This window comes from Dicentrarchus labrax, unplaced genomic scaffold, assembly GCF_905237075.1.
Source record: "Dicentrarchus labrax unplaced genomic scaffold, dlabrax2021, whole genome shotgun sequence".
Lineage (NCBI taxonomy): Eukaryota > Metazoa > Chordata > Actinopteri > Moronidae > Dicentrarchus > Dicentrarchus labrax.
The window spans coordinates 647,137-667,466 of NW_026136708.1; the positions used below are offsets into that span (position 1 = coordinate 647,137).

Sequence of the window (20,330 nt, forward strand, 5' to 3'; positions counted from 1 at the left end):
TGGCCAAATACCGGCTGATAAAAATAGACATAGTCCCCATGACGTCCCCCATAGGCTCCTGAAGAGCAGTTGTGAAGCTCAGTATGGTCAGCTCTGTGTTGCTCTGTCAACATCTTGGTGGTCCTGACTCCACCAAAGAGGTGGAGCATAGGTGGAGCTGAGAGATATAATTTAAACAGTTGTGTTATATAAAGATTCTGTACTCCCGTACAGTTGTCATGAACGGGAAAGCATTTTTTGTACCAGGCTGTAAACATGTTTATTTTCTGCTGTAAAGTTGGCCATTTTAATATAGGACCTCTGAAACCAGCCTCTATTGGCCGTTGGAGGAACTGCAGTTTTTGCAGTTTGCTTCATTTGGTAAATGGTAAATGGACCTGTACTTGTATAGCGCCTTTCTAGAATTACGACCACTCAAAGCGCTTTTACACTACGTGCAACATTCACCCTTTCACACACATTCACTCAGTGATGCACAGCATCAGGAGCAATTTGGGGTTCAGTATCTTGCTCAAGGATACTTCGACATATGGCGGGACGAGCCAGGGATCGAACCAACAACCTTCAGATTAGTGGACAACCCGCTCTGCCTCTGAGCCACAGCCGCCCAATTTGGAGCCACTGATGTTGCCACTGGTTGGGAATGAGACTCAATTAATGTTTTTCAGACATTTTTATAAAAATTACCTACTGCAGCTTTAAAAACAACTCACAGTCACAGCTGGTCACTGTAGGTTTTAACAAATGTTACTAAAACAGGAGGAAATAGTGCATTTCTTGGCAGGGGTGTTGTAGTCAAACTAACCACCCAGGGCTCCTACATGGGAGGCCCTCTTAAAGTCTGGATAAAAGTTTCTATTTGTAATTTAAAACATGGACATAAGAAAATTAACATGGTTTGCTGAATAAATACATTTGACAAACTATTTTTCTTTAAACAATATTAGAACTTCTTGTTAATCGAGGATTTGTAACAAGGTGTGTAGTGACCACAGTATGCAAGTAAGTTAAGTTAACTAAACTAAAAAGTTATTTTAAGCAATCATTAGTAGCACTTTACAGGGGCCGGTTTAGAGGGGTGGCAGGTGGGGTCACCCCATGCCACCCAAGTTTGGTGTCTAACATTAAAAATACGATGTTAAAAAGCAAAAAATTAATAATATAATGATAAAAATCTAATTAAATAAACAATGATCTGTTATGGCCAGATTTTAGACTTCGTTCAGGCTTAAGTTCAATGAAAAACTACATGTATATGTGATTGATTGATTAAATCTGCATATATTTATGCCACCACTTAAAGTCTCCATGCCACCCTCTGGACACCCCATGAATATTTCTCTAGATCCTGCACTGGCGGTTTAGACTGAAAGGAGATTTGTAACACTAAAATCCAATTTGCTGTATTATATAATTTTAAGATGGCTTTTTTTCTTGTTTTTGTTGTCTAATGCCGAATGCGTGCAATGCATATTACTGACCTAAACAACCATTAACGAAGTTACGTTCTATAACATTTTCTGTCCAAGCAAACTACATCATAAAAGTATCACACAGTAATTGTACAGTGTGTTGAGAAACGAGGGATGAAATGTGCTGAGATTTCAAAATGAACAGACCAAAGTACACAGATTGCTTTAAGCAATACAAATTTTGGTACAAACAGTAGGGATAACCCTTATGTCATCACATATACATGTGTTAGGTTGTTGATGCAGTTATTTGTACATGTGTGAGGATGGATGTCATAAAAAGGAAACGGGCCCAGAATTTACTGCTACAGCAGTCTGTGGAGACTATTTTTAACTACACCAGTAGTGTGTGTGGGGTTGAATCCAAATAAACTACAATGAGTATGTTCATGGTAATGAAGGAACATGTCACCCAGTACAACAGTGTGGCTCTCTGTTGTGTTTTTAATAGTTTTTGGACAACAATGGAGCTCTATGGCACAGAGGAAGAAGATATATCAGCCTTTAATTCACACACAATAGATGTTAAATACATTCACTGTTGGTTTGCACATGGATTTGATGACGAGACAGAAATATAGGATATCGACTGCCTTGTGTTTTAAAGCATGTAACTAAAATGTAATATAACAGTAGCACAAGTAGAGAAGAGTCATACAGTCATAGTGTAGGATACATTAATTACGCCTGTGTATTTATATTTATATATGTTTGCATCTTATGTCTGGTTTACCACGGGTGGCAGTGTAGATCAGCATAGGCACAGGTGCAACAGGGCATCTAATCACACATGAGTGACGGGGAGGTGTCACCAATCACACACTTGTATGCTCAGACCACCAGTCATCATATCACCACGGCTTGTTTGCAACATGAAAGTAATGTACTAAAATCTTCTTAAAGGTCCAGTGTGTAACATTGAGGAGGATCTATTGTCAGAAATGGAATATAATATTCATAGGTATTTTCATTAGTGTATAATCACCTGAAAATAAGAATTGTTGTGTTTTTGTTACCTTAAAATGAGAGTCATGAAGACAGAAAACTGACTAAGTAATGTCAGCCACACATTAGCTGATTAATCATCAGTTGTCAGCTATTAAATTAATTGCAAACTATTTTCATAAGCGATTAGTCGTTTTGAGTAATTTTTTTAAGCCCTGATGGGACAAACCTTCCATGTGTTTCACAGACACTGTGGTTTCGCCTTAGCGTTTAGAAGGTCAGGGTAAAGTGAGGGAGTTGCAACCTACACAAAATTCTACTCACTGGCCCTTTAAGAGATTTAGCTATCAGGGTCATCAAGTTATCAAAGTTTGAAACAGCTAATATGCTGTCAGATAAAAATGTTGAAGGACACAGGCTTAATATCACACTTGAAAACATGTCTCATTAGTAAACTTACAACACATTACATTACATTAGTCATTGGAGATATTCAGACATGCCCCTGATCTCATCTTACGCAACATCAAAGGTTCTTTTATGGTGGGTGCCAAGAGTACAATGTGCTTCTGGAGCCATTATTCCAAACTGATGTGGTCTTATGTAATGCCATAAGGAGAATGGGGTAGAGGATGATCTCCTGTGGCAGGGGGGTGTAGTGCAGTCGCAGGTCCACTCCTGCCTGCATAGCAACAGGAGGAAGGAGGCGAGAAGACAAGGGTAATCTAGGACCAGTGGAAGCTGTGGACAGTGCTTAGTTAACATATGTTCAGCACTTCTCTTGACTGTGTATGTTTAGTCATAAACAACCCATATAATCCAGCAGCCACGGGCCGCAGCAGTGTAATCCCAGAGGAATTCAATAAACCAGAGGGAGCAAGTAAGTAGAATCCTCGTAGTGAGACTTAATCCAGAGCTGATTCTGTACCCTCCCCCTACTGCCTCAGGACTTCACCATGACCCTGTATCTAAGGCACTACTGGAAGGATGAGAGGCTGGCTTTCCCAAGTTCCACCAACAAGAGCATGACCTTTGATGGGCGCCTGGTGAAGAAAATCTGGGTCCCTGATGTGTTCTTTGTCCACTCCAAGAGGTCTTTCATCCATGACACCACCACTGACAACATCATGTTGCGGGTCTTCCCAGATGGTCACGTCCTGTACAGCCTGAGGTGAGGACAGGAAGCAACCCCCCACGCACACATACCTACCCTCACTGGGTTTTGAGTTGGTAGGCCTTGATGTTGCATGCTTAGAGCTGATGGTGTTTACACTCTGCTTTTAATTCCCCAGGGTTACAGTCACTGCTGCGTGCAACATGGATTTCAGTCGTTTCCCTTTGGACTCGCAGACTTGCACGCTGGAGCTGGAGAGCTGTAAGTATTCATGGGCCCTGAATTTTTCAGTCGCTGTTAAGCTACTTTCAATGAACTGAAACATCCTGCACAGACATTTCCCATTCTGGCCCCTTTAAGGGCACTATCCTTCCCATTTCTGGAAGGCTTTTAATTTGAATAAAATTTTAAAAACTGCTGCACACTGCCTTCCAGTTCATCTGTCACCTGTCATTGAGGTTTGCAGAGATTTTTCAATTTCTTGAGGACACTAGGCTTCAATTTGAAGAATGTGCAGGATGACTGAATGACAACAGTACTTATGTCTAAAGTAAAAGTGTGTGCAACAGAGTGGTGGGTTATAGACTGTATATAAAGATGGACGTTGTGTCTCCACTTCCTCCCACTGTACAAAAATGAAGCCAAAATATCCAGATACAACCGCCGCCATCTTGAGCTCTGACTTGAGTGAACTAGTGATCGATCAATGTTGGTGCCTGAGATGTCAATTATGACGTGAAACCCCCTTTTTATAGCTTCACAAATAATTAAAGAAAAATGAACACTTGAACATACATCAGCGTGGTAACAACTACCTAAAATGACAGAAACCATCTTTGGGAAAAATGTATTTGACTTGATTTTTTTGTTTCTCCGAGGGGGGCGGGGTTTATGACCAATTTTCCAACCAGCCACCAGGGGGCAATCAAAATATTTTGGCTTCACTTTTGGGGAGCTGTCATTTTTTCCATCTTTATATAGAAGCAATGGTATTAATATATGTAGATGTGTAAACAGTCTACAGGTACTAGATACCCATGTACAGTATTTCCATACATATTTAAAGCATTATTTTTTTGCCAGTCTTTATTAGCGATTGTCTTTTATTTGTTTGGATATCATTCAAACTCAGCCATCAGTTGAATACAGTTTCAACAGGGATCCAGCTACTGCTGCTGATGCTAAAACCAGTCCAACTTGTTACTTCCACTAATACTTTATCTCCCTCAGACGCTTACACGGACGAAGACCTGATGCTGTACTGGAAGAGCGGTGATGAGTCGCTGAGCACTGATGACAGGATTTCTCTGTCTCAGTTCCTCATCCAGAAGTTTCACACTACCTCCAGACTGGCTTTCTACAGCAGCACAGGTAGACAAACGCTGAGTGGAGTTTGGCATAGATATTATAGATGGAAAATAGAATGGAGTAATGTGATTGATTAATATAAACAGAAATGGAAAAAACCTTAATGTGACTCCTGCATTTTCTTGGGGCCCCGTATTGTCGAGGGGCCTGTGTCAAAATCTACCTTAATACCATTAATATTCCAGTCGACGTTATGTTTACATGGTGCATATTTTAAAATAAATTCATGTTTTATCAACCATAGTTGGAGAACGCTTGTGTAATCAGTAGGGACCCTCAATTTACTTGTTGTCCTGAGGCCTGCTGATGGATTAATCAGGCCCTGATATTGCAGTGTCAGAAGTAATCTAATCTCCATAAACAGATATCTGCAGATGAGTGCAAAATCTGCAGGCAAGGGACCAAGATTCTGGCATTGAAAGTTATGGTTTCTGCAGTCCAAGTAGTATTGACCAATCATGTTTGAGTAGGCTTTGGTTGCAGGTAAACAGTTGCATTGGCTGAAATGCAGTCTCAGAAACCCATCGGCTATTGTCTGATAAAAGATTATTCAGATATCTGTTTATAGAGATTAGATGAAAGGTATCTTTCTCGTCATTCCTGCGTATCAAATTGCTAATCGGACTGCGGAGATGGTCCTGGCCTGGATATCCATTATCGGTTCACCAGATATCTTCCGGCCAGAAGCCCCAAAACATTGGCTGTTGCCCCCAGAGGCTAAATCGTCGTTGAACGACAGCCGATAGATTCCAAGACTGGAAGTTATCGCATTGGCTGAGTTGAACGACAGTGATGCAAGAAAGCAAGACAGGCGAGGACAGCTCATTTATATAGCACATTTCACACACAAAGGCAAGTGCTTAATGCATTAAAAGAAATTAAAAAGATTAAAATAAGTTGAGGAAAGTTTTCTGCTGTTTTGCTGTTTGGTTAGGAGGGGTTTCATAAGGTTAAAGATGTTTTTTGGTCCTAAACTGAAGTAAATTTTTCAAGCTGAAGTGCTTTCAACTCTACTGAATGACACATTGGAAGCAGGGCTGTACTATTTGGGTCGTGTCTTGATCTTGAGACATTTTTCTCGTACTTGTCTCCATCTCAAGAGGTCTTGACTCCTGCCTAGGATTTGGGGTGATTTTTTTTCTTCCTCTGTGTAAGGAGGACGACTGTTTTGAATGAGCTCAAGTAGTTTTAAGATCGTCAAGGATTTGAAATCCTTGCCAGCATTGCCAATGTTTGACACTTCTGCCCCCATTAAAACCGCAGTAGGTAACTTATATGAAAATAACCTTTTGTCATATTTGCTGAAACTTTCACTACATCCTGATGTAACCGGTTAGTTGCTGGCGTTGTCTGCGTTGTGTTTTGATGAAGAGGCCCAGACCAGGATAACTGTGGAGGCAATCTCCGTTTATTCTGACAAAGGTGTAAATAACAATAATATCCTCTGGTCAATTGTTATCAACGTGAGCTCCTACACAAATTAAATGACACAGAAATATGTTAGCGTACTACACAATAAGTTTAAGCTAGCAGGTAAACTTATAAATGTAGTTTAACAGAGGCTAAAACAAGGAAATGTCTGTGACCACAGTGTCGCTTACCTCTCCCAAGGAGTGCAACAGCAAAAGGGGAGAGGCAAAAGCGTGAGACACATTTATAGGGGGGACCCACGAAAGTGAACATCAGGGTACAGAAACTGAGTCTCAAACGTTCCACATATTGACTCAGGTTATAACTATTAAAACAGATTTTGTGTAATTATAATACTACATATTACTGTTGTATATTTGACTCCGTTACACTGACAGTAGTTCATGAGACAGATAATGTGTGAAAAACTGAGCCTGAACAAAAACAACCAATCACAGCTGAGCAAGATGGTTGATTGTTGAGTCTCATTCCCAGTGTCTGTGTTCTCGGTTGTTTTTTTTTCAGCCGTGTGTTTTTCTGCGACTATCCGACTAATAAAAAGTGCACCGACTATTAGGAGGCAGTTCTACCCAACACTGCTGGTTACTCACCACAGTCCACACTGACAACAGCAATCAAAGATATAAAATAGTGCTACTAAAGGTAGGAAATAGTAAAAGCTGTTCACTCAACCAATGAGTTTAACACTGTATCCAGATAAAAGCTGAGAAATGTTTTAGTAACTCAGGAGTTACAACAGTGACGTGAAAAACACACCATTGGGCTATGTTAATATATTTTATATATTTCCCTAACACTGTTATTGTGCCATTCTCTACCTTGCTATATTCTGCTGTCTTAGATTTTGCCATCCAAAGCAATTATCTCTCTTCTATTCATCTGTTGTTTTGTTTGCTCCTTGGTTTGTTTCCATACGCCCCTCAAGATTTCTATCGTCCCTGTGCAGATTAATTGTTCATTTCACCTGCTTTGTGTTTATCATGGCATTTTACATCTGACAGACAGATAAAATAATTTGTGAACATCCGCTGTGTTTTGCTTCCTTCCTGTCTCCAGGCTGGTATAACCGTCTGTACATCAACTTCACTCTGCGGCGGCACATCTTCTTCTTCCTGCTGCAGACCTACTTCCCCGCCACTCTCATGGTCATGCTGTCCTGGGTGTCCTTCTGGATCGACCGCAGGGCCGTCCCTGCCAGAGTCTCATTAGGTAAGAAGACATGCAAGACAATGACCATCGTGCTTGTTCAGATTTAATGTGTCCACAGCAAGGACGGAATTTTGATATCAGAGGTGGGGGGGACACAAGTATTTTTAATAAAACACTAACTCTTTCAGTTCACTGTGTTTTCTAGTAGTTCTTCTAGTTTTCTATTGCTACTTTTAAGTTTACTGTTCCCTTTTTTGGTTTGACTGGTTGTAAAGCATGTAGCAAAAAATCACCCAATTCTGTGTTTCACCTTGTTAGTCAACTTCACTCCCACTCAGTACCACCAATTTTACACTTATTTTTGGAATATATGGTAAACAGACCTCATTTACATAGCGGATATGCTGCTTTATTGGGAGCCAGTGAGGGTGTTGCAGGATGGGTGTAACGCATTTCTTTGAGTAACTTACACTTTGACTTCTAAAGAAGTCTCTTATGTCCACTTTTCTTTTTTTAGACATCCTGGCTGCGCCTTATTACCAAACACACATACGTATACACACACGCACGTACGCACGCACGCACATACGCACATGGACATCAATTCAAACGTTAATGTAAATGAAACCACTGGTATTACAATCCTTCTAGCTGACGTGTCCCAGGCAGAACAAACGCCCAATGTACAGTGGCAGATTAATAAGGACTCCTGGGCAACTAGCAGACCGGTGTGCAAGCAACATGGAGTGACAGCAGGGACGGCCAATCACACAAGAAACGGCAGAGCCAATCGAGGAGCGGGTCTAAACTAAGGGAAACAGGCTTCAGCTTGAGTGGCCGTTTTGTCGCTTGGTCCTAGTGCTTGACCCGTCTCTGTTTACTATAGTGTAACATTGTTTTTGGACGGTAAAAACTGCAGGGGACCAAAACGGCCTTTTGAAAAAGTGCAGGAGACATGTCCCCTGTGTCCCCCCCCAAATTACGTCCGTGGTCCACAGTTACCTGAGACCCAGTTAGCACATGAAAACGCTGTTAACTGAAAGCTTAACATTTGGGGAAATAAGCTCATTTGCTGTCTTTCTGAGAGTGAGCTGAGAGGATTGATGTCAGTTTCGTTTCTGCGTAGGTGGAGTGGGAACGTGGTTAGCTTAGCTCAGTGGTTCTCAATTATTTTCTGTTATGCCCCCCCTAGGGGACAGAAATTTTTTCGCGCCCCCCTGAATTGAAATACTATCAAGAACCTGATAATATTTATTTATTTATCTGTACAAACCACTGTATGAGTTGCTGACACCAGCATTCTGCATACAATCACCTGATTATCAAAATAGATTAATAAAATGAGTTTCTGCAATCTGCAACAACTTAAAACAATTTCCAAGTTCAGTTTATTAACTCAATGTGTAACATTTAAACAAGACTGCTCAGTCTGTGTGATTCTCTAAACAGAGAAAAAAGTGCAAATGATTCACTGGGATGTGCATTTTTATAGACTTAACACAGTAACATTCAAAACTTTTTAAACTGTAAACATTGGTCACCCTTATACTTCATCAGCTTATTCCTTTTCAAAAAGGTATATGACTTTTTAATGTTTGGGGTTTTTTTGTGCAAAATTTGCAACAATATTTAACGTTTGTCTGTTAGATATTCTGTGAGTTGTTCTTGGAGGTCGTCTATAATGTCAAATATATACGTCTGCCGATCGTGTCAGTGGACAGAGGGACAGTATTCAGTGTCTCAGCACTTTCCTCACCTATGATTGTGACAATGTCCAATGCTGCTGGAGTATTAGCTCCTCTGCTATCGTGTGAGGTTTTTGCGCCTTGCGATGTGGCGGTGTTTGTACGAGGCTAACGGTGTGTTTTTATTTACTGCCGCGCTCACAAAATGACCGGCCTGTTGGCGATACTCATCGAGCTTTCGATGAAAAACCTCCAGTGGCTTATTGACATAACTGGGGTGTAAGGTCTCCAGGTGCCGTCTTAATTTGTTTGGTTTCATGCTGTCCGCTGCCAGAGTTTTTAGGCATAAAACACACATAGGTCTTAGGGTTCATTTCCGACCATATTCACGGTAAACCCAAAGGCTATGTAGGCTTCATCATATTTCCTGGTCTTAATAGGCTTATGCCTGTTACCGTTACTTGCTGTTCTTGCCTCTGACGCCTCCTCCGTTTTTCTTTTCACTCCTGTCAGAAACTTCTCCATCTCTCCTCCTGGCTTAGCTTAACCTGTTTGACCCGCCAGACCCAGTAAAAAGTTAATAAAACGCTGTGGTGTTTTTTTTCTCCAAATGTTTCCAAAAGACGAGGCTTCAACTCCACCAAAACAACAGTCCAAGTGTATTTTTCTCAAACACAGTTTGTTTGGCAATAATTTAAACAATTAAATAAAAAATAACAGCTCTGTGAATATAAGGGACAGTCGAAATGAAACGCAGCAGTACACATATATCCGCTCGCTCGACTCAGTCATGTTAGGTGTCAAATTAAACTAGAGAAGCTCATCTTTCTGTTGATACCAAGCAAAACATAATCCGACCTAACCAGCTCATGTCAGCCCCGTAGCAAAGACGCAGCAAAATGTAGCATTTTATCGTCAAAATGTGAAATGCATATGAACCTTATAATTGTGAAGCAATTCTTCATTTACCTTGGGTATGTCTTTTTAGGCGATTTTTCTGAAAATATGGCTAGGACTTAACAGGTTAACATAAAGACTGGAAGCGGGGGAAAACAGCTAACCTGGCTCTGTCTGAGAGTAAATAAGAAACCAACACTTCTAAAAGGGCTAATTAACACATCAGTCTTGCTTGTTTAATCCGTACGTAAATTACTTTTTAAATAAGCAACACTGTGGAAGGTGGAGGTATTTCCTGCTGACTCTGTGCAGCATCCTGAAGTCTTGTTGCCCCAGTGAGGTTACTAGTTTGTTCCTATCGTGCCTGTACACAGACCTATACTGAAACTAAACCAAAAGACTATACTAAAAGTGTATCCGGCAACTTTCACTACAGCCGGAGACTCAAACTACAAAAGTGCTGGGTGAATTAATTCACTGCTGTTGCTGAATAAATAGTTCCAGCATATAACTTTTTAAATGTATATCTATTTATATATTAGACAAATAACCTACAACATGTTAAGCACTCAGCTTTTTAGCACAGAGCCACGATGGCTCTGCCCAGTCTTTATGCTAAGCTAAGCTAACCATGTGCTGACTCCAGCTCTGTATTTAAAACATGACATTTGGTTTTGATCCTCGATGCTCTCCCCCCGTTCTCCGCAGTGAGACAAACCCTTTGTAACACAGAGAGAGCTTTTTAAAACATTTAAAAAGGATGTGCAGAGTAATGTTATATGGTACACTACTTCTGCATGTCTAGAGCAGACCAAAAAATTAGCTTAAGATATGGTGAGAAGCCTAAGGGGCACAACACAAAGTTTTGACTCAACTGGAACAAAGTTGGACTCTACTATCACTGCGCTCTGCACTTACAGGCGTATCTGCTGAATGGAAATGTTCACACATCTCTTGAGATTTGTCCTTCTTGGAATTGCTCAACACATTTGCGGACTAAAAATCCTCACTGTGAAAGCATCACACAGTTAATAACTGACGATTTTAGAATACTGTTATCTCTGAAGTTGTTGAACAGTAGTAGATTTTATCACTTCTGACCGAGCAAAGTTTCCCTAGTTTCTAGTTTCTAGAGATAAAATAGAGCTTCTTCATATTTCCCTAAAATCCTTCTTGACTGCCTTGCTAATACAAGGTTGTATGTTCTCCTCAGGTATAACCACAGTGCTCACCATGTCCACCATCATCACTGGAGTCAACGCCTCCATGCCCAGGGTCTCCTACATCAAAGCTGTGGACATTTACCTCTGGGTCAGTTTCGTCTTTGTCTTCCTCTCCGTGCTTGAGTACGCTGCCGTCAACTACCTGACAACAGTGAGGGACGGTAAAGACCGCAAGCTCAGAGAGAAAGTCAGGGAACAGGTACAGAGCCCTCTTCAGAAATTGTGCAAGTCTCTAAATGGTGCTTTCAACTTATTTATTCATCTTGATTTCTTTCCTCCCTTTCGCCCAGTCCCAGACACTCCCCTGCACCTGTGGCATGTCCCACGCCAGGACCATGATGCTGGATGGTACATACAGCGAGGCAGACGCCAACAGCTTGGCGGGGTACACGAGGGCCTCTATGGCGGCTGAGGACGCGTCAGAGAAACAGGAGCGAATGGTGGTACACCTCTCTCTGGACAACGAGCCCACTGGGACCAAGAAAAAAGGCATCCGTGGCTTCCGGATCATCCAAAACACCCACGCCATCGACACCTACTCTCGCATGATCTTCCCCGGCGCCTACATCCTGTTTAACCTGATTTACTGGTGTGTGTACTGCTGAACTGTAGCAGTAAAAGAAAGAACTGCAAAACCTTTTGGTTGACCTTAGAAGAGAGATTGAGTTGTTTCCATCCTGCATGTTCAGGAGTGGCAGTGGCCATCAGAAGCTTCAGTGGGCAATCAAAGGCTTCTGGGTCTGAATATCTCATAACACTGGACTGGACCTCTTATACAACTTCTCGCTCTTTTACATAATCATATCACAAGCTCATATGTACCCCGGTTAGACTGCAGCAACCTTGTGGGGCTGGTTGCACAAGTTTTGCTCTTAGACTAGTCTGTACAAAAATAGAAGCAAACTAATTTTAAGGCTAAAATGTTACCCCAAGGCTATGGCAATGGTATCCCTGTTGACTCTGCCCACACCAAAGCAGAGATGACTGCCTACCAGATACCATGATGTTTTAAAGCTTTTGTAGCAAATTTCCTGTTTGTTTGCCATTAACTGTTAACACCGTTCAGTTTTTTATGCCCCTTTGTCTTTCCATTCAAAAATGTTGTACACTCATCGCTGAATTTTTAAGTTGAACATCCCAGTATGTTTTTTTCACAATTTGAAGAAATATTTCTGCTTTAACAGGGTTCCCACGCATCCTGAAAAACCTGGAAATTTAGAGACCAGTTTTCCAGTCATGGAAACACCTGGAAATTGAGTAAAATGACCAGATATCCTGGAAATAATCTATGTTGTCCTGGAAAATTGTATTTTAGGTCTATGTAAACTAGTTGCGTATTTTTTTACTCTTTTCTGTGGCGTAGATTCTTTTTTTTCCAGAGCTGCAAGCAGAGGGAGGGATTTGTTTGTTTTTTCTGGAAAATGAGACATTTTCTATCTCTGGAACTGCTCTTGTTTTTAAGGTTTAACTTCAGCTTCAGTCAAAATGCATTGTTCATATTTCAAGTAACCCTAAATGCAAAAATTCATAAAGAAATATTCCTAAACCTATGGGCTCCACTGCCATTTGTGTTAATCAACATTAGAATTAACATAAAACAGCACTATAGCTGCAAGTATTGCAAAATACAAATAAATAAGTTCATTGCCTGTGATCTGTCTACTTAGAACAGCCTCAGAAGTGATATTTGACCATTCTTCATGTTACAGCCAAAACAAATGAAATTGGTTAAAGCGAGTAATTTGGAGTTTTCAGTTTCTTCTGTCTCCACTCGGTGTATCTGGTCTCAAGTGAGTCCTGACTTGTGGAGTGCTTATTAAGCTCATGTATCACCCACATCCGCTTTGATGAGAGTAGTGTCCCGCTGACAAAAGGGCTCAACTCCCATCTTGACTGGTTTCAGACTTTTATGAGCTTAATATATCTATCACTGCTTGGCTACAGAAGGCCCTCACCTGCAGCCTCTGAACACTAACGCAGTATGGAATCTGTCTCATCTTCATAGAATGAGTTTGAAAACGCCACATTTATTTATACAAGGAAGGATATTCAGATACCACTTCCATGAGACGGTTCTCAGCAGAGCAAGTGCTGTCCTGAATTCTCAAGAAAACCTCCTGATATATGTCCTGAAAAATAATTTCTTAAAGGTCCAGTGTGTATGATTAAGCGGCATCTAGTGGTTTAGTTGCAGATTGCAACTCACTTGCTTCACCCTCCGCTGCCAAACGTGAAAGAGAAACTATGGTGGCTGTGAAACGTGTGAAAAATGTAAAAAGCCCTATCTAGAGCCAGTGTTTGGTTTGTCCTTTCTGGGCTACTGTAGAAACATGGCAGACTCCATGGAAGGCGACCCACTGTGTTATTTTCAGGTGATTATTCACTAATGAAAACCAGTGAATATTATATTCCATTTCTGGCAATAGATCCTCCTAAATGTTACACACTGGACCTTTAAGAAGAGTGGGAACCCTGTTTTTATTTCTGTAAATTGACATCCTGTACAGTACCATCTCATCCATTTTTCAGGCTATGTCTCTGTTGCTGTTTTTCATGGATGTATCTAGGAAGGTAACTACGTAGAAAGACAATGACCCCATTTGCCCTCAAAACCTTTTATGAACTGCTTCTTCAACCTGGGGCAAACAGCTGTTCATGAGTTGCTGGTGCTAATCTACAAGTCTGGAACAAGACTACAGAAGACCTTCACAGCAAGCTGAAAAACACAAACCGCGTACATCTTGTCACCTTGTAAAGTTTTTTTGCAAACGTGTTAGCAATCAGTTGCTTCACATCCAACGGGCACAGTAACATTTGGTTTCTGGTCAAATTTACGTGCTCTATGTTGGTCTCCACCCATTACTAAGAAACAGATTTGTCTCTTTAGCAGATAAACTGTGCTCCACTGTGTTCACCAGCTAGTTGTCGCTCTGCCATCTGGATCTCAGCATGGTTAATATATTAAAAAAATATAGCTTGATAACTGAGAACGTATTTGTCCATCTGAACCTGGACTGTTAGATCTGAGCCATAGTCGAATCTTTGTGCAACCAGCCCCTGCCTGGACTTCCATAAATAACACTCTCCTCTCTGAAGCTCTCTATCTTCATGTTCAGACTGTCAAAATAATAAGAGCATATAATTTGGCTGCTATTGCCTCTGTAACCTTTAGAGCTAGCTGAGTCACATTACTGAATGTGTCCAGAGCAGATGGCTAATGAGGCAGTAAGTGAGCTAAATACCAGGCTTTCTTCCCTTAACAGCACTACGACTACAGTGACAACATTTCGATTAAAGTGACAGTAAATGCTGCTGCCCTGTATTACTCATGGACTACTGTTGGCATTAACCAGACGGAAGTAACCCATAAAGCCAGGACTAAACGGGATCTTACCACATTATGGCTTTTAAAGCACCGCACTCCACAGCTGCTGAGCAAAGTCTTTGTCTGTTTATGTATTTACTGGCTTATTCATTTCTCTGATTACATATTAATTTATTTTTAGTGCAGCAACAGATCCATATGCCATTATACCTTAAGTTGGCAAAGATGCACGTAACAGGGCTTGTACAGAACTGCTTGATGCATGCTGCAGATGTGCAATACTTTATCTTTCTAGTTGTATATTTCTTAGAAAGGACTGAAAAACATGGAAAGCTTTACCAGTGATGTAACCAACTTAAACCGCCTTAAGTGAAAACAATTTTATACATCAACATGGTTTAATGTATTTTGTTTGTTTGTTTGTTTGTTTGTTTGTTTGTTTGTTTGTTTGTTTGAGTACCATGAATGACTGCATAGTGATTATTGGGGTTTACTAAGCAGTATTCCATCCAGTTTAGCATTTAATCATGTGAGTAAATAGTAAGCTGCGTTATGAGGATTTCACCCATCACAAGCGCTGCGGTTTCATTCCACAATTCTGGTTTAAGAGTCAGTTTTTAAAAAGCAGCTTCAAAAATATCCACTTTTTAAAGGAATAGTTTGGCATTTGATGGAATTAATTTATTCTCTTTCTTGATCAGAGTTAGATGATGAATTTATATCAATTGAATGTCTGTGCACATTAGCCTGGAAGCAGAGGGGAACAGCTAGCCCACCAGTTAAACATACTGTAAGGAGTTTTTAACTGGTTATGAAACAGTGTCAATTTAATACTGATGTCTCTATATGACCTACTGAAACAAACAAGACTATCAGAGAGAAGACTGACTATTTCTATACAGTTATTTTTAATGCTTGCCGTCAGGTTGGATTCCCCTTGAAATCAATGAAACAAGGCAGCTTGTGTCCACAGTTGCCGCCAGAATTAACACAAAATAAAATCTCCTTGTAGGGGCTCACGTTTCATCTTGTTTGTTGAATCAGTACTTGCTAGTAAAAAAAACTTGGGGAGAGACTAGCTTGACATTGAAGTTGCATTGAACTGAGTCTTTTTGATAAGTTGCAGGGGCGTTTCCAGAGGAGCAGCCTGGGGTGGCACTGGCCACACTGAAATCTTATTGGCCACCCCATCCTCGTTACCTCTTCCACTGGCACTGTCTCTCAGGCTGTAGCCAGAATGAAGATGCTAGCATGTTAGGACTTGGGGTAAATAACACTCCCAACTTAAGCTTTATTTTTGTGATGGAAAAACTGGCATGGCCATTTTCAGAGGGATTCCCTGACCTCTGGCCTCAAGATATCTGAATGAAAATGGGTACCCACAAATCTCCCTTTTGCAGACATGCACACTTTATGTTAATTCCATGCAGTTCTATATAAAAACTGTGCAGTTTTTTTGGTATGTGTTATTTAGTGTACTTAAATATTTCTGCATACTGGGGTCCATAAACAGTGTTGGAATTGTATAAATTAGGAATGACGGGAAAAGGAGAGACACACTTCATGCCACCCCTGCATAAATCAGTTCCCCACGCAGTCAAACAAACTCTGTGTGCTTCACTAAGGAAATCTTTTGTAAATATCAAGTATACCCTGCAGTTTTCCAAAGTACATCTAGGAGTACACATACCCCCATTTAAGAAACACTGCTCCACACTATTTTCATGAATGTAGCTTGGTAGCTGGTCCGCTATGTGTCAAGATAAGGTCCCCGTCCATGTTCCACCTACCAAGCTACATCGGATTGGTCAGATGTTTGGAAGCAGCTGTCAGTGCGCAGGACACATTTGACTCCACAAACAAATCAGAGGTCATTTAGGAGCCTTGAACCAGGCTCAGCTGGCTGTATCCCCCTTCTTCCTGTCTTTTTGCCAAGCTAGGCTAACCACTTCTTAACCCTAGCTTCATACGTATTGCACAGATACGATACAAGTGGTATTGCTCTTTTCATCACTCTAGGCAAGAAAGTGAAAAGGTGCTCTTTGGAAAAAGGTCAAACCCTTTCAAAGCCAAGGTCTCAAACTGAAAACCAATAATGCGCTTTAGCTTCATGGCAGCATTCATTTGCTAAACTAAATGTGATATTTCTTCATTTATTAACTTTTTATTGGTATATATCATTTAGAAATTAAACTCTTAAACAGCAAGTCAAATGTTGTTTTTCCAGTGCAAAAAGACAAAACCAGAATGACGAGCACGCTTGCAGATCCGTCAGCTTCCAAACCAACATCACTTCTACCTTCATCTTCAGAAAATGTTCCGAATGTAATGCTTTCAGAGCAAATTTCATAAATAAAGTCTTTCTTTCACACATTTCAATGAGTCCTCATTTACAGCTTTGCAGATTCAACATATAATTTGAGAACACAATGCTGTCAAGTTTCTTTTCTAATGGCTAAGAAGCAGCTTTACTGAAATCAGCCATAACTTCCAAGAATAATGTATCAGACACAATCTTCCTGGGTGACGCACATCCGTCTTTAATCCAGCTTTTAGAGAGCACTCCGGGCACATCTAATCCGCAAATAAACAAATCACGTCAGATTTGTCTATGCTACCACTACTTAAAAACACAGTACTGCGTTAAGTCAACTGATCCCACTCTCGTCTGTGTTGTTTATTAACGCATCTGCTGCTTTAAGGTAATACACTGACTCATGCTCTAATATGTCTGGCTGTGGTTTATACCCCCTGGCACATCCTTGAGGACTTATTGTCCTAAAAGGACGTCTGTGCTGTGGCTTGTAAAATGTAGTGTCTGGAATAAATTAATAAACAATTACACACATGAAAAGCCCCCCCCAAAAAAGGAAACATGATATAAATAGTTTTACAAATCCCTGTGTCTGCAAAGCTGATGGCTCAGGGTAGTTTGGTTGGATTTAAACAGGAAGGGAAAGGATCTGATTTGAACTGAGCATGACCCAGAACTAGGGTTTTTTCCCTTTGTGGTTTTTAAACTATTTGCCCTGTAGATATTACAAAATGTTTGGGTTACAGGTAACAACCCTTATTTGCTGCCCTGATCTAAACCCCCATCAACAGGGGAACAGTAAGGATCCCACTCCAGACATGTATTAAGACACATATACAAATAATAGTCTGCTTGTAACAGTAATGAGTATCTGATATGTTTGCGTTTGCTTTAGTATAATTTCCATCTCAAAATCCTTAAAAAGACATCAACTCCTTCTACACTGTAAAATATTTGTCACAAATCATGCTAGTAAAATTTCAATGAGCACAGAGAAACTTTCCACTTCCAGCAGATCAGTGTGAAAACATCCTTCTAGGGTGAAACTCTGCACATAGAGAGCACACTGTAGGAACAAGAAAAAACACAGATTTCTGACTGGAGGGGGACTTGTGTCAGTGAGCGATGACAGCTGTCGATGGCTTCTACATCACTGTAGCTTTGGGATGTAATAATATGGAAATACCAAAAATATCCACATGGCTCGATACAATAAGCAACATGTGAAAAAAAATGTTTTTAGAGTGATAACCAACAGCATTAATAAATTAGGGCCACGGATAGGCACAGAATGCTGTTTTTAGCAAAAATGTAGTGCGTAGGATCAGTGATGTGTCAGCTTGCCAATAGAGAGAAGTCTCTGGAAACCCAGCTCCTCTCATCTCCTGAAAACTGCTGCATAAAAACACACAAGAAATCTACAATGGCATCTCATTTTACCTTACATCTCATCTATTTAATGGTCACTGTAAAAAAAAAGGCAGTGTTTCCTAATTGTAACGGATGGATGCCAGACACAGGTAGTTATGGTAACTTTGAATAAATAGTTATCAGAAATAATCTTGTTTGCTGCCTTTGTGAGAATAAGCAGCTCCATGTCAATCTCATGTCGGTGTGTTACCACTTCTGCAGAGCAGGACAAGCTGTAAACAAAGCAGCATTAGCATTTATTTACAGTAATGGTTGTGTCCACCTGATGAATATAAGTCCACTGCTCCTTTGCAGGTAATAGCTGCCTGCTGCTGCAGAAAACAAGGCTAATGAGAGTGCTGGGACCAGGGCCCCTAAGCAAGATTTTGTTTGGGTGCTGCCTTACTTGCCTGGAGACCATGAACTAAAACTATGAACTATAACTATAAATGTATGAGCTGAAAATATTTCTTGGTCAACATTAGCTGGCTGCGGTGATTCACAGTGTCTTATACAAACAATTGTACCAAACCTTGTCAGGAGCTTTAGAGCTGTTGGTCGGTGTACCAAAACTGGGACCAAAACCAAAACATGGTCACTGGTTGTGTCTGACACCCAGTGCTTTAGCTATAGATGCTGCACATACTGAGTGGATGGATAAACTGTTCAATACATAGTTCTTACATTGACAAATGAGATGTAACATGTTTAATCAGTAAGCTTTAGAGGTGTTGGTAGGTGTAATTTTGAACTTCACAGACCTGTTTCCCCCAGCTGTATTTAAAGAGCCAGTGTGTAACATTTAGGAGGATCTATTGTCAGAAATGTAATATAATATTCATAGGTATGTTTTCATTAGTGTATAATCACCTGAATATAAGAATACTTTCAATTCAATTCAATTCAATTCAATTTTATTTGTATAGCGCCAATTCATAACAGAAGTTATCTCAGGACACTTTTCAAATAGAGCAGGTCTAGACCGAACTCTTTAAAACATTATTTACAGAGACCCAACAGTACCACCATGAGCAAGCACTTGGCGACAAGGGCAAGGAAAAACTGCCTGTTAAAAGGCAGAAACCTAGGACAGATCCTTCGGCTCTAGGTGGGTGGTCGTCTGTCTCGACCAGTTGGGGTGAGAGAGAGAGAGAGAGAGAGAGAGAGAGAGAGAGAGAGAGAGAGAGAGACAGAATGACAGACAGGTGCACAGCAACAACAGTATTGGCAATGGCAATCTAGCAGGACCATGGCAGGAGGCTCCACCAGGATCGACAAGAACCTGCGAGACGAGAAAGCACAAGAACTCCGGGGAAGAAGTGAAGTTAGTAACATGCATTAATGGAACATGAATGAGTGCAGAAAGAGAGAGGAAGGGAGGAGCTCAGTGCACCATGGGAAATCCCCCGATAGTCTAGGCCTATAGCAGCATAACTAAGGGATGGTTCAGGACTCACCTGATCCAGCCCTAACTATAAGCTTTATCAAAGAGGAATGTCTTAAGCCTACTCTTGAATGTGGAGAGGGTGTCTGCCTCCCGAACCACAACTGGAAGCTAGTTCCGCAGGAGAGGAGCTTGGTAACTGAAGGCTCTGGCTCCTGTTCTACTTTTAGAGACTATAGGAACCACAAGTAGCCCAGCATTCACAGAACGTAGTGTTCTAGAGGGGTAATAGGGTACTATGAGCTCTTTAAGATATGAAGGGGCCTGACCATGAAGAGCTTTATAGGTGAGGAGGAGGATTTTAAATTCTATTCTACATTTTACAGGGGCCAATGCAGAGAAGCTAGTACAGGAGAGATGTGATCTCTTTTTCTAGTTCCTGTCAGTACTCGTGCTGCAGCGTTCTGAATTAATTGGAGCGTTTTAATGGACTTATTGGGGCAACCTGATAATAAAGAGTTGCAGTAATCCAGCCTTGAAGTAACAAATGCATGGATTAGTTTTTCTGCATCTGTCTGTGATAGGATGTGTCTAATTTTTCTAATATTACGTA

At 40.8% G+C, this 20,330-nt stretch overlaps 1 protein-coding gene across 1 annotated transcript in view; it reads left to right on the plus strand.

Annotated features, from left to right (window-relative positions):
- The window catches only part of LOC127368771 (gamma-aminobutyric acid receptor subunit rho-2-like), a 30,656-nt gene extending 13,674 nt beyond the window's left edge, over positions 1-16,982 (plus strand). Inside the window, exons 4-9 of the mRNA XM_051409933.1 lie at positions 3,365-3,588; positions 3,710-3,792; positions 4,762-4,902; positions 7,387-7,539; positions 11,275-11,483; positions 11,575-16,982. Of these exons, the coding sequence (XP_051265893.1) occupies positions 3,365-3,588; positions 3,710-3,792; positions 4,762-4,902; positions 7,387-7,539; positions 11,275-11,483; positions 11,575-11,889 (1,125 nt within the window). The 3' untranslated portion in view covers positions 11,890-16,982. The remainder of the gene's footprint in view (positions 1-3,364; positions 3,589-3,709; positions 3,793-4,761; positions 4,903-7,386; positions 7,540-11,274; positions 11,484-11,574) is intronic.
- Positions 16,983-20,330: the final 3,348 nt, after the last annotated feature.